General features: G+C 42.6%; 1 protein-coding gene across 2 annotated transcripts; it reads right to left on the bottom strand.

Annotated features, from left to right (window-relative positions):
• Positions 1-1,069: 1,069 nt before the first annotated feature.
• Positions 1,070-8,677, bottom strand: LOC146613905 (cysteine/serine-rich nuclear protein 1-like). Of its 2 annotated transcripts, XM_085378185.1 has the most exons (5): positions 8,543-8,677; positions 5,995-6,215; positions 3,246-3,508; positions 2,861-3,163; positions 1,070-2,583 (listed from the first exon to the last, which is right to left on the bottom strand). In XM_085378185.1, exons 2-5 carry the CDS (start codon positions 6,212-6,214, stop codon positions 1,618-1,620), a joined length of 1,752 nt encoding a protein of 583 aa, XP_085234311.1. In that variant the 5' UTR covers position 6,215; positions 8,543-8,677; the 3' UTR covers positions 1,070-1,617. The 2 variants fall into 2 exon arrangements, with proteins under 2 accessions (XP_085234311.1, XP_085234312.1); XM_085378186.1 differs by having other exon boundaries at positions 5,995-8,677.
• Positions 8,678-11,321: the final 2,644 nt, after the last annotated feature.

The following is an 11,321-nucleotide window of genomic DNA, read 5'->3' on the forward strand; positions in this document are numbered from 1 at the left end:
AACATCTGGGAACTGAGGAGACCAGCTGTTGGACTTTCAGAAGAGGAATGTTGTCCTATTCTCGTCTGATAGAGGATTCTAGCTGTTCAACATTCCTGGGTCTTATTTTTCCTACTTTTTTGTTCCATGATGCTTTAACTAGTGAAAGGTCTGGCCTGCAGGAAGGCTGGACTCTTCTACTTCAAAGCCATGCTGTTGTAGTAGCTGCTGATTGCAGTTAAGCATCATCTTTCTGAAATATGCAAGACTTTCCATGAAAAAGATGTCATGTCGATATGTTTCTGTAAAACCTCTATATACGTTATGTCATTGATGGAGCCTTTCCAGATGTGCAAACTGCCATTTCCACAGATACTGCTGCTCCCCAATAACATGAGAGATGAAGGTTTTTTTAGGTGCTGATGGAAAAAGAAAAAAAGAATTTAAATTGTGATTCCCGTGACCACAGAACAGCTTCCCACTTTGCTTCAATCCACTTTAAATGAGCTTTGACTCACAGAAGACAGGAACATGTTCACATATGGCTTCTTCTTTGCACAACATTAATCTGCATTTGTGGTAAACTGTGTTCACAGTCTTCACAATTTTACACTGAGGATCATTATGCTGAAATTATTCCAGAATTTGTAGACGCAGTTTTAAATTGATTAGTGAATCTATGCTCATATTTACTTCTGAGAAGTTCTGCTTCTCTAAGATGTTCTTTTTATAGTGTATAGTTTCAAAATGTTGGTCCAGCTATTTCTTCTTAGTGCCACTTTTTTTTTTTACATTTCTAACCTTTCATTGCTCCCGTCCTAACTTTTTTGAGACGTGCATTTTCATTAACTAATAAAATGTCTCACTTTGTTTCTCGCATTTGATATGCTTTCTGTGTTCTATTATGAATACAGCGTGGCATTGTGAAATTGGAAGATTGGTGCTTTCTATTTTTCTTTAGATTTTAATCGGCATAACATTTTTGGATTTTGGTTTGTAGTGTAAATAGTGGGAGCACCTGGAACAACCACAAAAATAGAGACTTTCATACAAAATTGCACCTCCAAACAAAAAATTGCAATCAAATAAATAAAAATATTTTATTATTCCATCACAGACACACTCTGACCATACTGCTAAACACATAACAGATAATCCACAGTGACCCTGGCAGTTATTAAGAAAAAATATTCACATACTAGAGGCTGGAGTCATGAGTCACAGTGGATTAGCTCTATCCTGTCTTGGCCACCTTCCAGCAGTATACACGTGTTTCTATTCACATGGCACCTCTCTCTTCTTGCATACCCTCTAGGGTATGGGCACGATGACAAAAAAAATTAAATAACACATCAGATTTTTATTATATAGTTTTAGGAAATTAAAAAAGACATAGATTCTAGGCAAATACTTCTTCAAATACTCAAGGCAAATATTTTTTCAGCAATAGAAAAATATCCAGCTACGAAAAATATGTCATCATCCATTAGTCTTTGTACGTCAAAAAATTATTACTAATACATAAAAGCAGTGCTCAGGACATTACATTCTCTCACACATTTTCTTTTATCGTATCACAAGAATTCCTTAAATCTGCTTAAAAGAAAAAAAAAGTTGGGTATCAGTGACTGAATAAATCTACTCTGTGTTCTGTTCAGTTAACCCGATCAGAGACTCCAGGAGCTGGGTGCTCGACTCGTACTGTGGCAAACTGACGGAGCTAAACAGCTGGAGGTGGCGAAAACTGTCTGGGTGTCTGTGCCCTTTGAAAGAGCTGTGCAGTGGTCCGCAGGGATAATCGCTGTCAAAGAACTCCAGGTCGGAGTCAGAGGACAGACTCAAGTCCATGTATCTGCTAAAGGAATAGTCCACAGTGGGAGAGGGCGTGTTTGGCAAGTCATCGAGAGAGTCGTCGTTGAAGACGTCTCTGGGTTGATTCGCATTTTCATCAAGATAATCTGTCACTGAGTTTCTGCTTATATTGTCTGCGAATGTGTCGACTGTGTGTGGTCCCGTACTGTCAGTAGTACTGCTGTGAGTGGCAGAGCCGCTGCTGCTGCTGTGCTGTGTCACTGGGTCTCTTTGAAGCCTCAGGTGGCTGTATGAGGAGTAGTTATTACTGTCCGAGTCACAGAGGCTAAGAGCACGGCTCAACCCTCCATCAACATCAGGGAGACTGTGACCCCCGCTGCAGCCTCCTCCTGCATCACAGTCAGAGGAGGAGCAAGAAGATTCAGTCATATCGCTGCTGCAGCTGTTCTCCTCCACTACCAAGCGTTCTGGGATGAAATGGAATGAAGGGGTGGCAGGCATGGTGACAGGAAGGCCAGCCTCCTCTGAGGTAAAGCCAAAGGGACAGCTCTTGTCCTGTGCATTCTGCTCTGTACAGACCTCCTCCTCCTCTTCATGCTGTTGAATCACCTCTGTAAGTCCAGCCCGGTCCTCAGGGTTCTGTTTTTCATCTTGCAAACGCCGCTCTAATTCCAGTCTCATGACGGTGTGGATGTAATGAGTCTGCACACGGCGGGAATCAAACTCGAAGCGTCCCTGAATGTTACCACAGCTGTCCTTACTGCAGCCACACGGGAAATTGGAGTGGTCCACCTGTATGTGACAAAAGCAAGGAAAGAAAATGGTGATTTACTCATAAACAGAACCTACTGACTCAGCTTAGTGATTCACGGATTCTCTGCATCAGTGAGCCACTAAGAAACAAACGTAGGTGAAATAATAACCAACATTCAGCATCTGACTATATACAAGCATACGTACTCAGGGTAGACTACAATTTACATTCAAATCAGTCTGAATTACACATGTTGAAACTACCCTTTATGGAGGGAAGGTTTGGAGAAGAAATTCTGTGTATGTGGAGATGTACCTGACACTTAATGCCCGCCAGACTGCACGCGCAGGTCTCCGGCTCACAGAAGCCTCGGCAGTCACATCCACAGGTCTCTCTAGAGAGTCGCAAGGCATGAAGCTGCCTCTTCTCCTCCCTGTCGATGAACTTGACCCCTGCTGCTTGTAGGATGGCTTGGCGATGTTTAGAGGAGAATGGCTGAAGGAAACCTCTGTCCTCCTGATCGCTATCACTGACGTCGCTGTCAGTGTCTTCATCTGGGATTTGATCTGTAGTAAGCCTGTCTGCTTCCTGCTGGTCAATGGCCCCACTGGTAATCAGCTGGAGTGAGCACAACAGAAGTAAGTCAGAAAGGCGTCATGCAGACAGGCGCTGCAAATGTTTAGAAATGAAATGCACCTACTTTGTGTTTTAAAGCTTCTAACCGCTCTTTCCTCCGTTTCTCTCTGAGTCTCTGTCTGCGCCTGTCCCGTTGTTCCAGTGCATGCTCGGATATCGTGTACTGTTGAAGGCTGCTGTGCTTCCGCACCATGCCAAGGGTGGCACCTCCACGGCTGGGCACGCTGGTAAAGCCCTGGCACCGCGGGAAGCTGAACACTGTCACCTGGTCAAAGCGTACGGTGCACGGTCTGCTTGCAAGCTTAGGCCTCTTCAGGATGGAGTGAGCTGGTTGTGTTTAGAAAACAAACAGCAGAATCATCACGTAAACTGAGGAACTACGGTACCTGGTTGTGGTGTAAAGTAAGCATCTGGTAAATGACACCATAAGTACACTGTAAAACATAAGCATGTTGGTCAGCAAAATCATATATCAGTCCATCCTGGCAAAAATAATTATGATGCAATAATATTTCCTACATACAGAAGTTTTGGGACTCCCCAAACAGGAAAATGTTCGTTGTTAAAATAAACTGGTTATTTTTTTAAAACCAGTTTTTGCAAATTGGAGTTTCATTAACCCATGAATAGTGCACACGTATGTGTTATATGGCTAAAAATACCTCCTATAGTTCTGTCAAATAAGATATTTTTTGTAATTTTCTCCTCCCCAAAAGCAGGAGAGGCCAGGAAATAGAAATTTATTTTAGGTTTACTTCAGCATAAATAACTAAGACATGGATTTCAAAATGAAGTATTCCCAAAGAATAAGAAGAACATTAAGGCTGAACAGTGACAGAAAAAAAAGGACTTTGTTAAATAAAGGGTCCTTAATGACTGTACTTCTGAATATAGACTCATTCCCCTGAAATTAACCCCCATAATGATAATAAAAGACATGCATCTGTAAAGTTACTTCAAGCGCACCTATTATTCCTTTCCTTATTATTAAAAATGACAAACGTTACAAATAATTGTCCATCAATTGTTTGAACCTTATGTCTGTGAGGGGCATCCAATCAGAATAAAAGGAATGGGAGATAAAATGGCTTATTTCAGACAGTGGATTAAATCAGTGTCGGATGGTTTTGATTATGTGAATCATGCAAAGCTACTCTAAAAGAATCTTTGTATAAAGTGCTGTTTGATGTGTGTATAAAAGGGGCGCTTTAAAGAAATTAAGCAAAACTTTAACATTTGACTTTTCAACTTGGTCACCAAAGTGTACACACAGATCCTCAGGCTCTATTTTTTATGTTTCCAAATGATTACCATCAGAAAAAAGAAATCTATTTGGTCACTTTAATTCTTAATTTGCTCTTTCAAGAGCAATGCCACGTTCTCACAGACAGAATCCGCCTTGCTCAAAGTTAAGTGCTGCTTTGAAGTACTGTTCAAGTCCCTTTTCTCCTAACTTCACATGAAGCACAATTCCAGGAAAAGATTCCTTGATGCCTGATAAATACGGGCTGAGTTGTGACACAGGCTTTGCAGGTCTCAGCGTGGCCACTAGGGGACACACTACAGGTGCTTCACTACAGAGGCCAGGGTCAACAGTTGAACACATGTACAAAGGAAATACCAAGACGGGTCGATTGCAACAACAGGCTGATCAACAGAACAGAGCGGGGGAGAGACGAGTTCACGTCTTTGCTGCCTGCTGCTACTTGGGTGTTTATCACAGTATAATTAGACACTGGCAGTTTAGTTTTCAATCCATCCATCGGGTTACTGCTTGATGTAACAGTTTGGCTTCAACAAATTGCCTGACCTTCACACATAACTGAGGCTGAACTCCAGTTGCAAAAGTCAGTAAACAAGGGAGGCCAGCTGATTAAGCTTGCCTCAGCTGCTGTTTGTCCAGGCAACTTCCACACCGAATCCATCAAGTCTAGCAGACACCGTGTTTGTCCTGTCCAAGAGATTACTGTAAATATTCTGAAAACATTTCCCCCAAACCTTTGTTTATTTGAACATGACCCAAAGCGTGTCTCTGTGTCTGTCTTTTCCCTCCTCCAGCTCGCTCTTCCTATTTTCACCTCCCGATTTCCTCTGTGGCGAACCATCGGCCACCCACAGACCTCTCTGTGTCTCTCCTCTGGCTGCCGGTGCCTCATTACGAATCTCTGTCCTTTGGGACATTCAACTTCTCCTCTTGCCTCGCTCTCTAATGTGTGTGTGCTGTTGTTGTCTCTCAGTCCATCTGTGTGCCAGTTCCCTTCTCCTTTATGTGTGTGAAATGTGTGTTCTGTTAGTGCAGCTTGTTTCGCTTCTGAGGCTCAAGTATTTGTTTAGCGGCACCTGGATGTGGCTTGATATCCTCCTGTATCTACAGATCTATAATTGCGTCAGCCTGATTGCCCGCTTATTAACATCTCTGGCAATCCTGTTCTTTGATGCATCAAATTTTGTGACTATAAGCACTTCCAGTGATGATAGATGGGGTGTGCAGCCTCGTGACATTTGAATAAAGGCCATTCGATATGGCTTGTTTAAAGTGACCCTACTATTCAAATTGATTCCACAACTTCCTAGCACTCAGGCAAATGATCTTCTACACAACCAGCCAGGCAGTCCAGAGGCGAGCCATCCTGCCTCTGTGTTATCTAGAACAGCCCTAAGGTTAGCGTTTTCATATCAGTCAGTCATAACTGTGCTGCTGCGGGGCGATAAGAGACACTCCTATAAAAAGCTGAAGGGAAAGTGGACAGATAAGGAAGACGTTTGCATTATTTGAAAGACAAGGAAAAAAGACAGCTGGTTTGAAGACTTACTGGGCAAACTGGTGGGTGAAGCAGGGCTGCGAGGTGTGAAATCCTGATTTTCAGAAGAGCCGCGCTCTCCATCAGAGTCTGACTCTGAGGAGGCAGGAGAGGAGAGGGAGGATGGAGGAGACGAGCAGGAGGAGGAGGATGAGTAGGCATTGTCATCAACCTCTGCAAACTTTCTCTTAAGGATGCCTCTCATTGTTGCACTGCGGTGGGTGATATGCATTCTGCAGAAACAAAAAGGAAGCAGGGGTATTAGTTTGAATCACACAAGAAGAAAAAGAAATGGATTTTAGTCATTTACAATTACAGTAGATCTTATGCAAATCAGCACTTTAATACTGGAACAACTATTCAAGACAGCTGAGCGATACTGAGACAGCGCTGCGTTCTCACATGTATTGGAAACTGAGAACGTAAACAGCACTTTTCAAAAGCTAAGGGAAAGAACGATCTTCCTGCTGAAAGCTGCCTGTCAGCTGGTCGAGCCAGTTTCAGGCCACAAGTTTGTTTAGGCGAATTCAGTCTTGATAGTGATTATCCTACAAAGTCATGTTTCGTAAGTGGAACAACGTCAAGAGAAATCTTTTGTTGACTAACAACAAGATGAGTTATATATTTAAAAAAATAATAAAAAAAAATCAACATTTATTTTTCTTGTTCTTTTCCCCGCTGAGTAATTAACATTCCAGTGATTCCTCGAGTTTTTTGTGAAGAATTCGTGGAAACAGGCCGTCCAGTGGTTGTGTGCTAAGAGCTCGGGTGGGGTGGGTGGGGGTGGGGGATGTAATGGTTCAAGTGAATGCTATTTTTGGATGTGAACATGGAAATACAAACTCTGAGGGTTGCACACTTTGGCAAGACTTTCCTAAACTACTGAGAAAAAGTGAGTAGCAACAGAAAATAAAAGCTGTTAGGCACAAGCCCCATTTACTGCTTGCTTGTTTGAGGGCTGCAGCAGATGACCGATTTTGTTCTGCTAAGTATTTTTAAATACTGACCGACCGGTTTGAGCCGTATAAGCTCTGAAAACACAAAGCACAATTTTCTCAAAAAAAGGTTTACATATGTTTATGTGGTTTTGCTTGAGAAACATTAAAAAAAAACCCTCCAAAAATCCGTGTGAGAATAATATTGTAGAAGTCAGTCAGTGAATATGCACGTTTCCTATTTTGCCCTGTTATATGAAGACATTTCAATGAAAAAAAAACTATTAAAATGTAAAGCCTGGCATATAGCTCTTATTCTTCTTTGCCAACAGTTAGAAACATCTGCGCTGAGCATGCTATTGTGATCCAATAGGTAACAGGACTGGGATTTAGACTGAACTTAACACAAGCAACCGAAAACATACCACACACACCCACAGTTACAACAGAAGCATTTCTTTTTCTTGTCAGAGAAAAGGAATGTAAACCACTGCACTGACAGTCTGTCACTGCCCTACACTAATACACGGTCAGCCAGGGTCCACACGGGGCTTCAGATAGTCTGCAGTAAGCAAATACCTTAGACCAGTGAGGCTGTGTGTGTGTGTGTGTGTGTGTGTGTGTGTGTGTGTGTGTGTGTGTGTGTGTGTGTGTGTGTGTGTGCACTCAGACTGAGCAACTTCCTGGATCCATCAGCAAATACGAGATGAAACAAGAGACTTAGCTCAGCTCCTACACTGTTTACACAAAAGGAACCATTGCTACAAAGACAGCTGGAAAGGAATTTATCTCAGGTGAAAAGCATCTGCACAGTCATGCTCAAGGTTTCCAGAATCAGAGTGAGAGTTGTGTCTAATTAATACTGCAGAGCAGTGCTATTATAGCACCCTCTTGTTCCAGTTCTATCACATTTATTACATTTAATATCTGACAGAGCAGAAAAGCCTCGCAGTTCGCCTAGGTGTCCGCTGAGACCACATCAATAATTTAAAGGTTCAAAGCAGCAGCAGCAGCAGCAGCAGCAACGGAGAGTGCGCGTGCGCGTGTAACAGTAAGAGGGAGGTACTACACTGTGTTAACGCACATAAGTGATTAAGAAGAGGTTGCAGGACTTTTAATGGGACAAAAACTTCCACAACAATACAAGGATAGAATAAAACGTTCAGACAATCATTAAATGCCTTAAGGAATGTTACACGGGGTTTTCACTGGAAGAGAGTAGGAGTCGTTTCCTGTTTGGCATAATAACAGTCATTAGGCAGCTGACCTCTTCACCTCGCGGAGGGAGACACACACACAGCGATCATATCAGCCACAATGACAACACTGTTCCCCACTGCTCGCTACAGGGCAAACACTTGCGGGCACGGTCAGCGTAAGCGCAGCAGGACACACACATACACACAAACACATACAAGTTTTCTTCAACATTACTCTTGTCCGTTAAGTGTTAAGGTGTGAAATATGAAGCAGAAAATCAGCATAACTGTAACTTACCACATTTCACACAAATATGCCACACAGTTTTTATAAGCATAAAGAGAAGTGAAAAAAGCATGAAACAATTTAAGGTCACTCTATAGGCTAAAGTATTTACTGACAGAGAGTTTTTTTTAGTTACTCACCACAAATTAACACACAGCATAGTAACAAAGAAGGAGCAAATTGACACAAAGTTACGTGTCCTGTCCGCCGTCCAGCCAGCTGAGCATTGTGTGTCCGCCTGTGTTTAAGTGAAGCGACACAGTAGTACCAGTGTGATCATGAGAGGACTGGCTGGGAGCTCCCAAAGACACGAAACACGGCAACAAGATACTTCACCCCCTCCTCGAGACCTCAACTATGTTTCTTGGGAAATCACGTACACGGCAGTTTCGCCTCATAAGACAGCAACAGCATTTTCGTTTTCATTAACGCTGAGCTTTTTGTATCACTTACCATAGTACGTTGACATTTCAGCACAGGCTAAACCTCGCGCAGAAGAAAGTAATAATATATAAGACGCTAGCATAACAATGTTATTAGCCTCGACGTAAACGTTTCAAGAGCTTAATATTTACTCGCTAGTAGTATAACAGCTTCCATCATTACTCTCTTATACTGTATCACTATTTTGTCCCATAGATTCATTAGCCAAAGCTCAATCGTTTAGCTTAATAATCCGGAAGTGTCGGGCAGGTAGTCCTCTTGCTTACCATCAGTCCTCTGTGGCTGCCCTGTCTGTCTTGACGCAGACGGTGACACACGTAGAGGCGGGAGACGCCTCTCACTCAGTGCTGCCCACAGATTCCTGTCTGTTGTGTTCACACTGTACTGTTCCCACTGGTGATGTGCTGATAAATAACCTTTAGACCTCCAGCTGGTGATTATTATCAGAAGGCACTCAGCCACTGTTACAAACGAGTTAGGACACGTGCCTTGGCAACGTTTATGTTTATTCCTATGTAGGGTGTATTTTTTTATTTTTATTTTTATTTTTTTTTTTTTAGCAAATATCAGATCAATGCATTTGCAAATAAATGAATAGAAAACACAAACATAAAAGAACTACAGAACTCACTTAAAGTAAAAGTAAAGTAAACATAATAGTATTTCAATAGTATTCAGACTTCCTTGGGGATTTAATCCTTTTATTTAAACAAGGCTTTCGCATCTTTGTAAGCCACCTTTAGACCTGTAGTAAAATTGTGATAAGACCATCATTAAACGTGAGATACAGCCTTTGGCGTTTGTGTTGTTTTCCTTTAATATATTTCCTGTTACATTGGTAGGAGTGATGGTTCCAGTCAGGCACTTTAAGAAACAGTTTGCAGTGCAGAAGAGCCGAAGATGGCCAGGATTATGGATTTGGATGTAAAGCCTCTGCCCGTTTAACGCAAAGAAAAATCCTCTTTCTTGCTTTCACGCCACACTCCTCACAAGCAGATGTTGTCATAAATTAAAGCCTATAACATGTATACGCACACACTCGTTATGGGCTATCCAAACAGAGCTTTTCTTACACCATGAACCTTGTGGCTGAGTGAAGGTAAAGCGGCTGGATTTAAGATTCCAGTGCCTCTGCTTTTAAAGATAATCATAGGCTGTGCTCTGCGTCCCCGACTGGGAGGAAAATGAAGCTCAGGGGAGACAGACAAAACAGATGGACAGACAGATGAACGGAAAGATGGACATGCCCAAAATACTCCTGGACTCAAGCTTTGACCCCCTTGTGTTGATACAGATCTGTGCAGCAGTTTGAAAGGGTTAAATAATAGCTGCACTAATGCCTAAATATCTGCTGGTCCAAATCCTCTGGTCAGAGGAAGGGCCGCTCATCCTGACTTCAGCACTCTGTGGAAGTGTGTTACGAGAGAGTGACCCACTTTGGCTGGGATCACTGTAGTGCAGCATGTGTGTGTGTGACCTGCGTGGAGACTAAACACAGAGAGACAGTGCAGCAGGACAGATTATAGGGCAGAGAAATGGCACGTAAAAGAAATTATGTCTGTTCTTGGCTGCTAAAATTAGAATCTGGATATTTGACTCAAGGTAGATTTTGCAGCTTGAAGGATCCGCTCAGAGAGATTGCTACAACTTACTCATAACACATCATCAAAGTGCTATGTGAGGCTTCATGTGGCTATTTATAGCACAATCATTGCCTGGACAAAAATACATTTGAGCAAATACAGTTGGAGTTTCCTGTTCCTTTTTGCAGGCTGTTACCACGCATGGTGTGACTGTGTCGCATGCTGTGTGCCTCAGATGTGTCAGGCGGATGATCCTTTTCACACCCGTGCAGCAGAGAAAGTCAGAGTTTTTGTTCCTACGTTTGTTAATATTCAGCCATTCTTTCACAACTGCCTGTATTTACTCACTGTATCCATGCAGCCATCGCAGTGCAAACTGACCCAGACTCCTGACCTCATTCCTTTACACTTTTCAGATTTAAAGCCACTTGTATGTGGCTGCTCAGTATCAGTTCAGTTTTTTTGAGCTGCTTTCCTCACCATTGTCATGCACCCATATTCTGCGAATATTGCCTGTCAGAAGAGAGTCAGAGCACAAACATTGCTGCTCTTTCACTTCACACTCCAGGTTACATAACCTAAGTTAACCTACATTCTGGCAGCCTCTCAGGTTGCTGCCACAGGCTTCAGTCAAGCTGTGCCAGCGATGGCGCACATACAGCAGTAATAATGCTGGTGAATTCTGACAAAAGCTTCAGGCATGTAGAAGTCTGCCCCAGTTTCTCCTTCCTTGTTGCTTGTGGTTATTATCTCAAGGATTTGCCTGTGTTTTAGGAGACCGCACTCAGCTTTCCAGGGTATAAGAGGAAGTATCAGATAGTCACAGGGCGAGTGTTGTTGCTTCCAGTCAGGTAGTAAAGCAAGATGGATTGAAGCCACGTGCTGCCAGGAG

Source organism: Diplotaxodon limnothrissa, linkage group LG18 (genome assembly GCF_057381915.1).
Source record: "Diplotaxodon limnothrissa isolate DT_005_m linkage group LG18, D_limnothrissa_male_GT1.1, whole genome shotgun sequence".
NCBI lineage: Eukaryota > Metazoa > Chordata > Actinopteri > Cichliformes > Cichlidae > Diplotaxodon > Diplotaxodon limnothrissa.

Excerpts from the sequence above, each read along its gene's own strand:
- LOC146613905 (XM_085378185.1), bottom strand. The coding sequence starts at position 6,214 with ATGCATATCACCCACCGCAGTGCAACAATGAGAGGCATCCTTAAGAGA. Across the intron at positions 3,509-5,994 it reads TTCACCCACCAGTTTGCCCA|CTCACTCCATCCTGAAGAGG; the intron begins GTAAGTCTTCAA and ends AAACACAACCAG. Across the intron at positions 2,584-2,860 it reads TGGCGGGCATTAAGTGTCAG|GTGGACCACTCCAATTTCCC; the intron begins GTACATCTCCAC and ends TGTCACATACAG.